The sequence below is a fragment of the Pogonomyrmex barbatus genome, unplaced genomic scaffold (genome assembly GCF_055798465.1).
Source record: "Pogonomyrmex barbatus isolate J1 unplaced genomic scaffold, ASM5579846v1 scaffold2, whole genome shotgun sequence".
Classification (NCBI taxonomy): Eukaryota; Metazoa; Arthropoda; class Insecta; order Hymenoptera; family Formicidae; genus Pogonomyrmex; species Pogonomyrmex barbatus.
In genome coordinates this window covers 6,730,928-6,749,043 of record NW_028297116.1, presented here as the reverse complement: position 1 = coordinate 6,749,043, position 18,116 = coordinate 6,730,928, and the positions used below count along the sequence as shown (strand labels likewise).

Sequence of the window (18,116 nt, the reverse complement as noted above, 5' to 3'; positions counted from 1 at the left end):
ATGAGAACGTGGATGCATGTACGATGATCTTTCAAAAGCCGCGATATTTCTCCGCTCCTCTAATTAATCACGTGATATGTGTGTCGTAATCTATGTACCGGAGAATCAAAGCTTTTAGTCTATTGAAGAATGCTACTAATTCTACAAGTATCTTGCACAGAAAAAATTAGTTTTAAATCAAGACAACTATTTTTATATAAGCAAAAATATTATAATCTTAAAGATTAAAAAAAAACAAGTTTAAAATTTTAAAAACTTAAACATTTTAATCTTGATTTAAAACTAATTTTCAAAACTTTTCAAATCATGATTAATGTATTTATACGTGATTAAATTACTGAAACCGTATGCTCTTGTATTCGCGTAGACTTTACTTCCGCGATGAAAAAAGCAAATTGACTCGGGCATGAATCCCTTATGAGAATCGAGCAATTCAGAAGAGAAATTGCGTGTATGTCGCGCAGTCGCGAAATGAGATCGACGTGACGTGACGTGACGCGACACGCGACGATGCGATGCGACGGCGGAACCGATCTGTCTCGTGGCCTTGAGCGATAACAATAATTGGCAGCGCGATTACGCGCGCGTCGCGTACAAAACGCTGCCGTCGTGCAACAGATTACAGCCGCGCCTCTAATGGCACTGGTCGACTTATCACGGAAATCTAATCTAATTCCTCGGCCACGAATGCCACTCGTACATAGGGTGTATCGAAATCCACATCTTAACTCTCTGCATTGAAGAAAACGATCTTGCGGATCACAACGGAAGTTATCTAGATAGAAAAATTAGCTAAAATGATTAGCGAACACTGTGAGATTGCATACATTTTATATTTGATCAGCGACAAAGACAGAAATTCTGAACAATTTGTCGAGTTTAGCAAGAAAGTCTCTTTGTAGTTGAAGTAATAGTAATAATAATATAATAAAGTCACACCTTTCATAAAAGTGACTGGTGTGTGATCTGGTTTTGAGATTTAAATTCTTGCATATATTGTTAGAGAATGTTGCTATAAATTCTATGTTCGATTTTCTAGCAGATACAAAAAACAGCAATAGATTTTAACTGTGACATTTTGAATTCTATTTGGGCCAGTGAAACACATTTTTGAATATGATGAGATATCGTTCTATTTCGTACGTTAATATGGTATAATTACAGAAGAGAAAAGAGTCACGTCGTGTCGTAGGATAAAAGATTAATACTTTGAATCTCTCTTCGATTACGATTAAGTATTAAGGGCTAGCAGTCGAGTAATGAACTGTAAAATATTTAATTCTTCGTTGGATGATATTGAGATATAGAATTTATTATCGTACAATCAGAAATACGAAATTGGATCATAGAATAAAATGAATGTGGAATAAAATCGCGAGGTCAGCAATTTTTTATATACTTATATATAAAAAAAATCCTTATATGCTTATGTACGTAGGTGGAATATTATTTAATGCGCAGGCATTATTGATGTCAAGTGCAATATTTTCTAAAGTTAATTCTTTCCCAAGCGTTTTTCCCATTGTGACACTCGGAAACCGACGTTTCGCGCGTTGGAAAGAATTTTTTTCTAGCACGACCTTTATGCGCGAAAGTGTTAGCAGGTGCTGCGAAAGTATAGTCGCAACGTTTTACGGCGAGTGCATGATGTATCCCCGGTGCATTGCCCTCATGCAGAGTGGCACGTTCTCCTCGATCGATACGTTTTACCAAACGACGACGACGACGACGACGACGACGACGACAGAGAAGACGAGGACGACAACGAGGACGTTGGAAAGCATTTACGAGCCAGCGATTTTTAAGACATTGCAATCTTTCAAACGCCGTTAATAATAATATATAATTTGACAATCGAAATTTTTATTAATATAACTATATTATTAATGTAAAATATTAACGAAAATAGGAAAGTTATAATTACTTAAATTGAGTGATTTACTCAGTAATGCCTTTAACTTGTGCGGCCGATTTGAAATTTGATTACGAAGGATAGAAACATTTTTTAGAAAAATTCTATTCCTTTATAAATATATTAAATATAAATCAATAGCCGTTTGATATATTTGAGATGCGTGACTGTCGCGAACGATATCAGGTAAACAAAAACAAATGTAATAACACCGAATCCGATTTGTACGACGCGATCGTGACAGGAGCGAGTAGTAAGAAGACTTACGAGAGGCGTTTTAGCTCGTTATCGTCGGATCACTATCGCCCGTCAGAATCGTAAAAGAGATGTCGGGGGCGATGCGCGAATTGATTGCGATATAACGCCGCGGAAGTTCTTTCGAAAGGAAAGCGGCTCTCGTATACGTGACATAGCGTGACTTTAATTTTAGCTCTCGATATTCGGAAAAAAGAGATCGACACGTAAAACGATGACACATCTCACGCGAATCTCGATTAATCTCCTTTCTAACGGGTGGGACGTGGAAATGGTGAATTCGGAAATATATCTCCCGCAATATTTTAAGAGGCAATGTTTTCGCGAGCGTTATTGCGAAATTTTATTCTTATTCAATGTTACACGCCGCGCTTTCGCGCAACGGGGTATCTGAAGACGGCGGATGCATATGCACTTGGCTCGAACATAATATTTGCAACGGACGCGAGATTAAAGCGACGACGGAGAGATTGCGTAATCTAAAAAGATGCGCACGGCGACGTCAAAAATTATACACGCTTTATCGACGATGCGCGATTGGCTTGACGTATATTTTAATCGTTGTTTGTCAGCACGAGCGCCGCGCGTCGCGACATTGATCGAACTGTGTAGGTAGCAAATATTACAGCTTTTTTTTTTTTCGCGAACACCTTTTGGAAGAAATTATTTCTGGTAGAACGTCTCCGTCTGGAGAAAAACCCGCGACGAAAAAGAAACGACGATAAAAAAGTCGTTTTCGTGCGTATAATTTCGCGTATCGCAAACACTTTCTTTTTCTGAAAGGATCCAGCGGACCACTTTGACTTTTTCCTCTTTTCGGCAAAAAACGGATATTCCTTTTTTGTTCTCAAGTTGGTCAAGCGATGCGATCGAGCGGTCAATCGGGTAAATGGACCAATTATTTATAATTATTGGCTAATCAGCGGCCAATTACTCGCGAGCATGATGCAGCTTCGCTTTCGATTTCGGTATTCGCTGTTATTGTCCCGTTATCTCGGCGGCGAAAATAAACGTTGGCGGCGAGGCGGGTTCCGTCGCATCGCGTAAACTCGCATCGTGCGTAGTGGAGGCGTGCTCGGACGAAGTTACATCTACGAGGTTCCTCGAAATATCGTCGCTTATCGTCGCCGGATGACTTTGACGTCCACCCTCTCCCGGGAAAAGGTAGCTCGACAGGCGGGGGAGGGAGGGAGGGAGGAAGGGAGGAGGGGATTGTAAGTTTCTCGGGGCGTATAATACCCGCGATCGATGCGACGAAGTTTACCCTTTTCTGAAACTACAATTTCAATCGAGCCAGTAAACGACGACAACGACGTCGTCGACTGACGGCGGTGTCACGTTTCGAGCGAGCGCGGCCCCGGGTATCGAGCGGGCTGTGCCGTGCAACTGCGAGCGCGACTAGCGGTTTTATGGTCCACCGAGGTGCCAGCGTGGTTCGGGGAGGGCCATAAAGTCTGTTACAACATCACCGTCCACGGACTTTTGCGAGCCGCTATGGCATTTCGAGCGGCGGCATCAGCCCGAGCGAGCGAGCGAACGATCTCCGTCCCTTCGCCGCTCGCCGGTTAACTCTATCTCCGCTCGACCGAACGACCGAACGACCTCACACTCGTCTCTCTTTCATCTTCTCTCGTTCGTCCTCACGTATCCGGGTTGGCCTCGCTTCTCACCCAACCCCCGCATCGTCCGACGAAAAATTCAATCGTTATAAAATGCAACATGACCGGAGACGGGAGATGTAACGGTACATTGTCTAAGAAACAAACGGTGTAAAAAATAAAAATATAATTTCTGTCTTTAATATTGTTAGTTATCTGAATTTATTTAAACGAGAGAAGATCTGATTTTTTTTTTTTTTTTTTTTAGAAATTGCTCTTATGTAATATTACGGAATTTTGAGGTCGAAGAAATTCTTTATCTATTGAACTTATTTTCATCATAGATTTTAATTGCGGAAATGAAAGCATGTATGGAAATTAATATTTCGAGTGCCAATGAACTATTTTCGGTTGAGGTGTTATGTCTGGACATCTGCGATACAATATAATACGTGATATAATTCTAATTAAATGATCCATCAATTACTCTGTCACTCTGTTTTAAAGTTTCAGAATTGTGTAACTCGAAAAGAGCCAGAGGAATATGTACCAAATATAGTATTCCTATATTCAGCACGAATAAATCCTTTTACGAAGAATGACATTGGTTCTCGTTTTGAGATACGCTCGGACGAGTTTCTCTTTGAAGCTGACAGCAATCTCGTTTTTCCCCAAAAGAGCATTACCAAGATATCCTTCCCTTTAATTTTATCAAGAGAATTCAACTCTCTCTCCTTTATAGAAATGTAGAAAATGACAATTGAAAGATATTAGTAAATCACCTAATTATTTCTTATAGATTATTCTAAGAAAAATAGTAACGTAATATTCAATGTGATTAAATTAGAATAAACAAGCTACATCGATTTACAAAAATTATTTGATATTTTGAGATACATTAAATAATAATAACAAGTTCTAAAAGAGTTATCTGAAGTTATCTGAAATCGAAAGGAGAGTATCGACGACTATCATCCTATATAATTATTTTTAGAATTTGCAATGAAATAATAATCACAACTTGCACAAAACGCGTATCGCGCGATAGCGTTATCGAAACACAACAAAGAACACTTAATTTGATGAAGCGCTTCTAAAAATAATTCTACATTTCTCGATCGAAGGGTCTTTCTCTCCCGCGCGTCTGCATTATATTGGCAACGAACGTAAACGTGATATTACGCTTGCGAGTCGATCGATACGAGTAGTACGCGGACGTGCATTCATCCCTCTGTATGTCAGTCGCTCCTGTCGTTGCTGTCTCCACCGCACACCCTCCCTCGCTCTGTTGTCGTCGCAGCAGCAGCCAGTAGCCGTCGCCGTTGCCTCCGTCGCCTCCGCCTCCGCCTCCGCCTCCGCCGCTGCCGCCGCCGCCGCCGCCGCCGCCGCGTCCCTCTTCCGCTTTCCCTTTCGACGGCCTCGGACGAGAACGCGAGAACGCGAGCGGAGGGATGATGAAAATCCCCTTTAAAGCTTTAACGCGACCGACCCATCAGTCGTTAACGCGCGCACGTGCCGGCGAATGTTCGCGGGAGACTTCCGCGTCGGTTCTCGCTCGTTAAATCGCGATCAAGGCGTCGTAAAAAGGCGTTATATCGATAGAAAACATTCTTAACCTCGGTCCGCAGCTGCAGCCGATCTTTACGCTTGGAAGTGAAATTAGTGGAATAAACTCGACCTCGAATTCTCTGGCTTCTCATTGTTACAAATATAATGTTACATAAATACAATACGCACATGATATATAATCGTAAATATCGTTTCAATTATAATAATTAGAAATTTAAGAATTATTTCTATCAAATGTCTCACCCGTCATTTAAACTTGACAATCGATAATGATATATAGAGCTCATTTTACTGAAATATTTAAATTATTTTTCTAATTAACACAGCGAAGCAGAAATACATATGTCCGGAAAAAAAGGAAAAAATATAATAGAGCGAAATATCAAAGATATATCGATAGGTTAAACGTATTAAAAATGTAGAATATCTATTTATGAATATCTTTAAATATGATCATATAAACATCGTGATTGGAGTATTCTCGGACATACGGCGATATGGCTTTCACGGTCGTCGCACGCGATCGGTCTATTTCGATCTACAGCAAATTGGACGAACCGTCGAAAACGCAACGCGGAACGAAAAGGAAAGCGTGCGAGTCGCGAGTGCGTTTGCACGCGACCTCCTTCCTTCGCCGTGCTCGTCGGCACTTGAAGCTCGTACGACCTTCTCTCGGTTTTACTTCTCGAGGTGTGCACGATCCACGCCATCCTGTGGTACCGCCAACTGTCATGATGCGACGTCTCTCGGTCCGCCTCTTACGAGCGTCTCGTATGCGTGCGTGCGTGCATGCGTGCGTGCGTGCGTGAGCAGATGTTTTAAACCGGATCCGCGAAGGGAACGAACGAAGAAATTTTCGCTGGAAACAAGAGAAAACAATTGAGTTCGGCTAATCGAGGCTTAACCGAGAACAATTGTCTGAGTTATATAGACTTTGCAATTACATCGCGGAATTTAGAATAATATACAAGATCCAAGGAAAAAAAGAGATAATTAATTTAAACCTTGGTTTTCGTTAAGGGAACCTTAACGAAAAGTTTGTTGAAGTTACTTGCATAATTTTTGAATTTGCGAACATTACGAGCGTCACAACGTTCGATTCAGTAATTAATTTCCCTTTATAGATCAACGTTGCTCCAAATAAAAATTAGAAAAATACGAAAATACACGCATTTATTATATGTACGCATGTATATAAATATAATAAACGTTGATCATTTTTATTTTGCGCTGCGTATTTCGCGACGGCGACAATCGCGAATCAAAGTATTAGAGTACTCGTTCGATTGTATGAATAATCAATGTCGCAGAGGAATTAATCCCGCGGATATAATGATATGATTTATATGCAATTATTTATCGTGAACGGCACAGCGCGCTAATATCTATATCCACAACGTAACACCAGACACTCTTATGATCGAATGGTCGAGCAATTTCATTTTCTGCACTAATTTATTCACGACCGTACTGTCGAGGGCTCGCGATCGCGACCCTTTCCTCGGCGCCGAATAAACAGCAACCACGTCACGTAATACGCCTTATTACGGCACGACGAACAAACATCTCTGTCATATTCTTTCGGATGCCGGAATCAAACGAAATTTTTTTAGCGTTTTCTTTTATCTTTGTCATCTTTTACCTTTGTGAAACATTCACGATGAAATAATTGTGAAAGGCCTTGATCGCTGTTAAGAGCTGTTTTCGATTTTCTACGAAAACTTTTATCGGCGAAAAACCGACAAATGGAGACTGCGACAGCTCTTAACGTGGCTTATCAAAATTCATCACACATCGTCACGAATCATTTCCGATGAAATGGTGACATTTCACCGTGAACTTTCCGAGCTTGTATTATCGAATATAAGTAATTCATTTTTACCGCTCTGTAAAATATAGAACGATAATAAATATTTTCGCGTCTCGCGCAGATACTAACAGCGGCGAAATTTTTGCCTCGCAATGACGCGTTTTTGCGCGATAACAAGCGTACCGCGCTCTATCCCGCGTCTTTTTCGCAGACGCATAAATTCGATCGTCGACTTTGCAGATGCTGTCGGTGAGCCAAGGAATGGAGGTCGGCAGCAGCGGACGTGGTGCATCGGCGGAAGATGACCCGACCGCCGGTGCGGTCGGCGGTAGAGTCGGTGGCGGCGGCGGCGGCGGCGGCGGCGGCGGCGATGGCGATGATGCCAGAAGGCGTCGAGATATACAGGCGGTGATGATCGCCGCGGCGAGGGACCGCGCGATCCGCGCGGAAAGCGTCCGGCATGATCTCGCTCTCAATCTGCCGCCGCGGCTCGAGCTCCCGGACGGCGAGGAGCATCCGTACGGAGCGCATCCGGACCTTCATCTCCGCAACCAGGAACAGGTAAGAGTTGCGATCCGCGGGATGAAAATATTCGGAAAATCACGCGATCGAGTGGCTCGATGATCTCGGTGGATAGCCGGAAAAATTTTAACGAAAAGATTTCTTTTTTTTTTTTTTATTTCCTGAAACGTAGCAGTTTACGATTGGTTTCTCCACAATTCCAGTAGTTATTACTTTTCACTGTGATATATTTCGTTCACTGTATGGTTTTTCGATGAGTATTGCTTTTACGGTCACAACTACTTACGCTGTGAGATTACATTTGCGATATGTTAATGTGAAATAACACGATTTCCTTGTTACTTTAGCCGGAAGAATGACCGAAAAACATATTTATTTATTCGCTTCCTGTCCCTCCTGTCCCTCCTGTCCCTCTTGTTCCTCCGAATTCTCAGGTTCAAGTACTCGTTATGCCTCGTCATCATTACGCAAGCAAGAATGTTAAACTTCAAACCATCTTTGAAGCACAGTTTCAGGCAATCACCGTAATCGCGATATAGATTTGCATTCTAGAAATTATAGTCTATTATAGTCTAAAGGTGTATCAAACGGGAGTGGTAAATAGGATTTAGTTGTTTAAAATCCCAAACTGAAATGATCACTTAATTTTAAATTATAATTTCAATATTTAAAAAATAGGCGATGCATCTATGTCAGGTATCTTTATGTTTTTTATATTATTTAATCTGAAACCTGAACTTAATATATATATATAATATGAGTAAAAAAACTTATTACTTCATTAATTTTCTATTATATATTTCACATCATAAAACAATTAGAAGTATATTCTTTTATTTTGAATTGCTTAAATGATTACAATTTCGTCTTGAATTTTTACTGCATTAATTATTTCTAGAGAAGAATATCTTGCATCTTTTATAGACTTCTAATCTTTATAGGTGGTTTGGAGTTTTGTAAAAAGGCATACTTCGAACAAAAGAAATATTCTTTGTATTCCTGTATTTATTGATTATATAAAATGTAAATGTTACCGTATTATAGTTTAAGTTTCATTATGTTGAAAGGCTTAAAGGGCAACGCGGGTAGTCCGCAATTATTTTTAATTTTTCATTAACAAATGTTTTTATTTCTAGGAGAGCGAGATTTATCAGAAGTGCGTGCGGGCGCCGCCAAATCGCACGGTGTTCGACAGCGAGAGTCCGCCGCCTTACCGGACGCCCAGTAGCAGCCAGCACCTCCACCCGGGATTGCTCGACATGCCCGGCGATCGGGTGACGCGGAGTCAGAGCCCTAGCAGCAGCAATTTGCTATTGAACACCGCACGCTCGATGTTCAAGATGTTCCCGAGCCATACGACGCCGTCGTCGACGTCGATGCCGGTCAGCAAACCGCCCTTTTCCAGTTATTCCGAGTCCAGTAGTAACGTGAGCAGTAATCTGAGCAGTAGCAATCTGTCCAACATCACCGTGGTGCCCTGCGAAACCGATGAAAGCCGGCAAGAGCAGCAGCAGCAGCAGCAGCAGCAGCAGCAGCAGCAGCAGCAGCAGCAGCAACAGCAACCCCAGCAACAGCAATTCCATCAGAAGGTCTGATCCGCGGCGTCCTTCTTCCTTGACGCCGTTGTCGTCATTGTCGCGGCTGCATCGTCCGGCCTCGAGAACGAGCGATGGTTCTCGAGATTGTTCTGCGCGACTGCAACGACAACGACGATATCCTTCAAGACTGACTTACGGGAGATGTTTCAACATGGGATAAATCCTATCGGTCATGTTCCATCGTGTTCAGCAACGTGTATTGCAAATACGCGAGAGAGGATACTATCCTCCTGGCCGATGATATCCTCGTTGGATCGTTCTTCCAGCGTTCTTCTATAATGAGAGAAAGAGAGAGAGAGAGAGAGAGAGAGAGTGTGTGAGAGAGAGAGAGAGAGAGAGAGAGAGAGAGAGAGAGAGGGTCGTCCGTTCGTGGCCTAAAGGAGGGCCGGCGGAAGAATATAAAGAAACCGGCTCCTGATAGTGACTGAAAAGTCAAATCAATTATCAAGACTGCGCTCAATCGCCGTGCGTTGGTTCATGCCTGTCCTCTTTTTTTTTCTTCATCGGGAGAATCGATACGCCGTCGCCGCCGTCATTGATGACGCGTCTCATTGTGCAATTCCATACGCGGCCAGTGTCTAGCTTAGATCTCAGATTATTTCCAAGTTGTGGCATGAGGATTACGATGATGCGTCGGGCGAAGAGTGTTAAAAGTAGCGCAAAAAGTGGACGGAACGGTCGAAGCCCCGGCATGGAAAACGGTGTTACCAACGCGCGACGCGAAGCGATGGCCTATCCTGGAACAAGGGGATTCCTGTCCGGGAATTATATGGCGAGAAGCTTCACTTCGAGGAGAAACGGGTGCGAGGTGCGGTGTGCGACTCTTACGATACCGATTCTGCGATGAAGCGGATCCGCCGGTCACCCTCTTCCAGCTCTCGATCGGAGGCTCGATCGTCGGACATCGCGGAAGTTTGTTCATCGCGACGAAGACTTAGTAAATTATTTATTATCGATATAACATTTTATTCGCGACGGGCGGCTGCTGCGCGACGGCCGGACAGGGCAAATGTGGTTTCACGCAATGGTGGTTGTGGAGGAAAAGAAAAAGAGGAAAAAAAAAACGGACGGACGGGACACGAGTTGTATGAGCGAATCGTTCGGTTGCGTGAGTGCGAGACCAGGCGTGCGTACGAGTAAAGGCAAGCGCGCGTGTGCGGAACGAGTAGAACGAAAGACGCGCAAGAGGCGCGGCTAATTGCAGGGTCGAGAGGAGAAAAAAAGAAAGAAAGAAAAAAGACAGAGAAAGAGCGGACCCGCGCGCGCGCTCGCGCGTATTTGTGTATGCGTGTAAGGAGCTATAGGGGGATAATGTAGTGCCAAGAGTGAAAACGGAAACTCTGTACATATTAGGCTAGGTAGTTCAATATCAATATACTTATTACGACTAAAAAAAAAAAAACGATATGCTACATACCGATTTAAAAGTAAAACATCAAACATACGTTACAACACGCATACCATTAAAAACACGAGATGGCCGGCCGTACGAAACTATAATGGGACGCGCACACACCGACAAATGTATATTCCTCTGGCAAAGTTACATCGAATATGTTCTGCCTCGAATGCTATGTGTACTTGATGCAAACGACACGTTGAATCCTTTCCGGCATAGAGATTAGAGATAATTATAAGGAAAATTCGATCTCTTGTTATTTTAAAGATTGTGTTCGTAATTATTATGTTATTCAGTCATAGTTATTATAAGTATCGAGTTGATGTATTGATAATTTAAAAAAAAATTTATAAAAAGAGGTAGATCGAATGATGATCTGTTATTGTACTACATTGATGTGTAATTTTTAGGATATAATGTAAGGTTTTCAAAATTTCTCGCAGCTCAAACAGCTGGAGCGGAAAGGATTAACAGTTCCTCTAATTAACGTTGCATTAACTAAATCGTATATGTTTTTTCTCCTTAGATTAGAATTATATTGTAATATATACAGAGAGCAAATATAAACGCGATCGTTTGATGCGGTTGCATGAATATTTCTGCTTAATTAATTTTTGCTTTTGGCGATTTTTTATTAAGTTATTCATGTAGATGTGACGGAGAAAGAAAAGAAATTTTGAATTCATCAACATATTGAGTTAACTCCAAATGATGTTAATGCAACCGATAATTAACGATCGACCGAATCGAAGTGCATCGAGGAAGAATCGAATGACCGTTATTTGTTCGATAAACATTTGTTTTGCAGACAGAGTACGTTTGTAATGGCGGCGTGTATACAAGAATGTATTTGCAATGCAAATCTATGAGAATGCGCATCCCTTTCGCGTTCCGAATGGCTCGCCCTGTGTCCGACATAACGCTATCTTTATTATTATTCAAATAGATAAGGCCTCAGTTTTGACAAAATAGGACGAGTTCTGTTTGAACAAGGATTCGAATTCGATGATGCATTCCGCAGTTTAATATAATAAATATAAATTTTAGGTATTTCTCAAGGATTTATATAATTAATAATTTATACTGGTAATAAATCATTAAATTACATAACTTTTATCAGGATTATTTAAGAAATGTTTCTATTCTTATCTCTTGTGAAATATAAATATTGAATTTATATTTCATTCTTAAAAACGTCGGTTATGTACGTATTCATGCGAAAATGCCTTGTCACCTTCGAGTCTCAGTTTCGAAACAGAGCGAATCACTCAATTATTTCATGAGAAGTCACCAATTATTATTGTATTTCTTAAGGGTCCGCGATGCAGGGAGAAATTGCAATGAAATTATACCGATACGTTTCCCTTTGTGATTACGGATTCATGCGTGGCGTACGAAGAATGCGCGAGATAGGAAGATGGACGCGTAGAGCGGAATGTTTCTCGTATGCACTTTGTTGGCGTTAATTTCGCGAGTTTCCGCTTCCTTTCCGAGAAAATGTTGGATTGGCGCCCTTAGATATCCGTTCGGAATTTTGTTGAATGCACGAAATTCTCATTCGACATCGTCCGTGCGTATCCGCGACGCGGTTTCATCAAATCGCTCGACACAAGATTTGGCATTTGACGTGAAAGTGTAAAGTCTTAACGGCGAGGTCCTAATTATCGTTAACAAATTCTTTCTAGGAAGAAAAATGTAAATTTTAATCTTCGAGAAAGTGTCCGGGCAATTGCGCCCACACGGCGACGTTGTTTCGTTTCATGTTCATTAAGTCGCCGTGTGGCGAGTCGAGGGAGGAAATATCGTCTTTCTGTTTCACCTTTGAGATGTGTTCACGCGCATGCAATATTAGGCGACGAGGTTTTATTATATTCTATGTAAAGAAATTATCGCGCGTGCGGAGCGAAGCGATCGAGGAGAAATATCGGCAAAGAATATCTTTTTTTTTTTTTTTTTTTTTTTTCCTTTTCGAATTCTCACTTCTATATTGTCCCTTTCGCTCATTTTATTTCTTCCGCTTATTACAATCTCATTCTCTCGCGTGCGCATTCGTTTTTTTCTGTATGCAATAGAAAAGATAAATTATACGTATATGCGTATTCGAGAGAGAGATTATGATAAGCGCAAAGGACAAAATGGGAGGAAAGTGCAGAAAAGAAGTGGATTCGAAAAAAGAAATGTATAATTCGATGGGTCCTGTGCAAGTTTTGATTAAATTTGTAACGTCGTCGACTTAGATTAAATTTAAAACACGACGACGCGAACGCGAGATATTTTAGACGATAAGTTCTAGGCGAAGTGAAATTTTAGCAAGCTATTGTCGATTACTATTATCGCTATCAGACATCGTGATATATCTAGCAATTTGTTAATTGGGATTTGCGAGACGTATGAGTATAATCGTGGCCTTTCACGAGAGAGAGAGAGAGAGAGAGAGAGAGAGAGAGAGAGAGAGAGAGAGAGAGAGAGAGAGAGAGAGAGAGAGAAATAGAGAGAGTAACGAAAGTGATTCCCCCATGGAATATCCTTTTGTTCCCGTCCGGATTCACGATTCAACCTTCGAGATTGCTAGTATTTTAAGATTGAAAGTAAAAATTACTCTTTTTTTTTTTTTTGTATAGCTTAATTCTTCTTCGCGAATTGTTTGGTTCGTCAAATTATCAACCAAACGCTTTGAACGCTCAAAAGAAAGGAAATGGAGTTATTTAATTAGTACATTTTAAATCATTCATCGTGTTATCGAGTTGGACGAATTTTATAAATAACTCTTATCGAATGTCATCACTTGGAGCGTCGCGCAAATAAGATTCCATTCTCAGCGATCTCATCGCGTAACGCGAGGCGCTGGCTTGATCGCGATGTTGCTTGCGATTGTCGCGGTGCGCGACGTCAGCAGAATCCACGGCGAATCGAAACCGTGATGTTTCAAAGTCCATCGTAAAACGCAAGGGAAAGAAGCAATAAGATCGGCAATGTATTGAAACTTGAAAGGAATGGAAATTAATACGATCGGTCGGAGCTTAGATCAATTATGAGAGAGTAAATTAACTTTCGTTATTTTAAAATTAGTGTATCACGAGCGATATGAGTCAATAAGGATTGAATTCTTCCTTCTTTCTGAATTTTAAATATTTAATTTGTTTTTATGAACGTGTTTCTGATTGCCGAGTGGTTCCGCTTCGCGTTTCCAATTTCATCTTGATTTCTCGTCGTTATGACGGGCTTTCGGAGTTAACGGCGAGACGATCAGCCGAACGATCTGCGGCTCTCGCACGATCGAGATCAAGGTGCGAGATCAAGCCGGCGGCTGCCGATTAATCTAGTCACGTTGAGCCGTGCGTCCGGTCGGGGAACGATCGCGGCCGCCGATTCACCGATGCGGGTAACATAGCCGATACCATCGTCCTTGTCGGCGAGTATACAACGGCGGAAAGGATAAGACTCTCTCTCTTAGGCGCAATGTGATTTCCCAAGGTGTTCCAAAATAACTCGCGTCCTCCCTCCGGCGAAAATTGCGACGCGGAGCGGAGCGGTTGCAGGCGGGGGCCCCGAAGCGGTGTCCCCCCCCTCACCCCCTTTTAAAGGCTTTCGTTTCTAAGCTATAATTATATAATTGTACTGTTGATAAGATCGGTATGTCTAGTCCCTCGCGGTGGAAGGGAGGTCGAGAGCTTCGCCATTGTCCCTCTCGCGAAATCCACCCTGTAAGTCTTTCGACCAATCGATCCTAATTTTTATTTTTCCTTTATCTCTTCCTCACCCACGGCGTGGATCCGTTTGATCGATTTGATACGCAATTTTACGCATCCGTTAATCGGTAATCTGTGAATTTCCACATAGTTGAACTGTTTCGTTACTCCAGCTCTTTTTATTCTTCAATAAGTTTTAATTGATCGAGAAAAAGTTTTAACGCTCCGCGTTAATAGAATTGAAGAGGATCGAGGAACGAATCGAGAACTTCAGAGTCATCGGACCGACTGATGGATGCAAAATTGTGAATCGAATTAAACGAGCGAAATCACATCAACGATGATGTCTCGCCATTGTTCGTAGGTACGTTGCGTCTTGCAATCAGCCCTCCCACTGTTGCGTGCTAAGAGAGACTCGTTACATGAGACTCTTTTTTTGCATGGTTCCGTTTTATGCTTGCAAAAAACGAAAAGAATCGATGAGTCGTATGTCACGAGCTCTTATGAGTGCAAAATGTTATCTGAGAGAGAGAGAGAGAGAGAGAGAGAGAGAGAGAGAAGCGATGCAGAGGAACGTGACAAAGGTAGAAATCACTGAACTCTATACATATTGGAGAATGTACTCTCATATATAATTTTATATGAATTTTCTTTCATGTAAAAATGTTCTTTTCCAATTAAAAAAGAAGCTGTTTAGCCTTGTCTTAATTGCGAGCATATATAAACTTTGGAAATTTGATGTTTATTATATTTAAATATATTTTTCTTTATAAAGTATATGAAGTGAATTTATATACATATATATGCACACATACATATATACATCTAAAGATCTACTTCGAAGGATTTATGTATGTATACACATATATATCTTTTAGATTGCACCGCGAGACACGACGCTACCATTTTGGAATTATTTTTTGTCGACTGACATTCTGATTGACAGTACGCATTCCAGTTTATACAGAGTTCCGTGGCAGAAATAAAAGACAGAATTTGTCATGCCATTCGACAAATTCAAATAGCAAGCTGCGTTGCAACCGTGACAATGCGCGAGAGCGAGCGAGAGAAAGAGAGAGGGGAGTGACAGAAGCAGCGAGAAAGAGATAACGGAAATCCAGGACTCCTTTTTTTCAACGTAATCAATCGATGTTGTAGGAACAGTGTTAAAGTAGTAGGTCGCTTCTACCGAGAGTAACACGAAGGAAGAATCAAGATGCAAAAAAAAAAAGAAATCTCATCTCGAAGGAGGTAAAAAAACAGTCGCGCGGTTCGTTGCGAGAAGCAAGGTAAGGAAGGTACAGACGAGGTAGGAGAGGGAAGAGCGGGAGGGGGAGGAAAGGGGGAAAAGGAAAAGATCGCGCGAGTCTGTGCCGCACTCGGAGAGTGGCGCGTCGCGCTTGCGAAATTGCACATTTCGAATGCGAGTCACGTTCGTTCGAGCGCGCCGTGGCGAGGCGAGAGAGAGAGAGAGAGAGAGAGAGAGAGAGAGAGAGAGAGAATGAGAAAGAGAGAATGAGAGATATGAAAGGGAGTTCTTTTTATACACTATAGAGAGTCGTACCACACTATCACATAGGGAAAGAAGAAAAAGACATGTTCGTTGTTCACTGCTCTGGCTTGCTAGGAAAAAAAAAAAAAAGAGAGAAAAGCAAACAATGTAACACACGACGGGCCGGCGGGGAGGCTGCCCGGATCTCGACTTCTGGTGGTGCTTGATGAAGACCAAGAGCACCGCGGGCAATCCTCCCCGTCTCGCCCGCAGATATAAATCGGCAACACTTCGACATTGCAAGATTATTGGTGTACTTATCACGCAGTTTTCTACAAAATAAAGAAAACGGTTTTGACAAAAAAAAAAAAAAAAAAAACAGAGGGTTGAAGCATTTTGCACGCGGCGATTATTTCGCGAAGACACCTGTTTCCTTGATCCGCCCATTCCTAAGAAGATATGAATTTAGTATTAGTGTTACAACTTACGTTATAATTTCATTTGTTAATTTAGACGATTAGAAATTGTAGCAATATACGAAATAAGAACAAACAAGTAAATTAAAATTCTGAAAATTCGTCTTTATATATCCCACACATTTCACATTAGATCAGATCTTTAAATTTCATAAGTTGCCAATGAATCAGATGACTTACGTAAAGATGTGAAATGCGAATACGAATCTTGATTTTTCGCTTTTTATTTATTTTATGTTCAATTATGTCTTTTAATAATTCCAAGAAATTTCTCTTTAATATCACGATACCACAAATATGAATGTTCCTAATAATATATATTTTATACGTATTTTCTCTTTAATGATGCTAAACATAATTCTTAATAATATATATTTTATACGTATTTTTAGCTAGTATACTATTATTAAATATTTCTAATATCTATTACATTCTTCTATTATATTCTTCTGAATATCTAACAGAATAGTAACTAAATATAATTCAGCTTCTGCCGACACGCAAAGTCGTTTAAAACGGACACTCGCGCGCATTATGGGAGGAGCGTGTAAAGGATAGATGAAATAATTCTCCGCTAGATGAAGCAATTCTTCAAATTGGACTACGGCCGAGTGAAAGCTGGAACGTTTAACAAACTCAGCGTTTTGCTGCCAGAGGGAGAGAATTGCATAGGCCGAACGCGCAATTACGGTTTGTTTAAACGCGTCCGCATCCGCGGCAGGCGAGGTCGCTTAATGAACGTGAGAGACCGAGACCAGGTCTCCGTCAAAATGGCGCGCGGACGTGAGGGTGGCAGAAAGGGGGGCCCGGTGAACGCGGCGGAAGCTATATACGTCGCAAAAGACGAGTGGCGTCGCCTATATCTGGTAAGCCGCGCATCCGGAAATAGAACGTCCCTTCTTGCCTTACCTTACGAATGCGCTTCCACTCTCCCGCTGTGCACTCTTGGCACACACTCTTTTCGATTTCCTCACCTTCGATCGATCACCCGATTATCCCCCTACGTCCTCTGTACCCTCCTAGGTTTTCCGACAGACATCATCAGCGAACGAGGATGGCTATAATATGAAGAAATGAATTAAATCTCGCCTTATTCACGCTGCAAATGAAATTTTCGATAAAAATGTGGAATTCTACATTAACATTTTTTTTTTATATTTAAAAGAGCCGAGGTCACGTCTTTCTTTTTTCGCTTGAATTTATTTTTGAAAATTATAAATTTTTATTTCTTTATCGTTTAGAATGTTGATGAGTTAATTCGCGTAACGAAAAATACATTATTTGAACAAGACAATATTATTTTAATTTTATTATTTAAAAATAGTACTACATATGTAAAAACGCATTATATTTACACATAAATTTTTATATTTATAAAATCAATTATTTTTACTTTTTACTCTTTACATTGTTTTACATAAAAATTTAAATTGCAGCTTTGAAAAAGAGAGAAATCTTATTTCTCTAAGAAATTTTTTATTAAAGCTTTCTCTAATTTTTTACCTAAAGTCATCGTGTTGCTTAAAATCGTGGCAAGATCTGAAACCGCTCGACTAAGTTTTACTTCGTATATGCGTTTTTCGTATTTTCTCGAGACGATCTCTGCTCTGCTCGCTTTTTCTTGCGATGATCGAGGTTGAAAATAGCTTATATATATTCTTGGGCTAAGGGAAACGAAACACGCTAGCAGACGGCCGTTCAACGGATTGCCAGACTTTTTCATTTTCGCAACAAGTCTTGATATAACAAGCTTTCTCTCTAAATATTACATGAACATAAAGGATTAAAAATATTTG

General features: G+C 41.0%; 1 protein-coding gene across 1 annotated transcript in view; it reads left to right on the top strand.

Annotated features, from left to right (window-relative positions):
* The window catches only part of LOC105433914 (uncharacterized), a 76,012-nt gene extending 60,009 nt beyond the window's left edge, over window positions 1–16,003 (top strand). The window contains exons 3-4 of the mRNA XM_011649406.2: window positions 7,385–7,705; window positions 8,803–16,003. Coding sequence (XP_011647708.2) covers window positions 7,385–7,705; window positions 8,803–9,261 — 780 coding nt within the window. The 3' untranslated portion in view covers window positions 9,262–16,003. The remainder of the gene's footprint in view (window positions 1–7,384; window positions 7,706–8,802) is intronic.
* The last annotated feature ends 2,113 nt before the right edge of the window (window positions 16,004–18,116 follow it).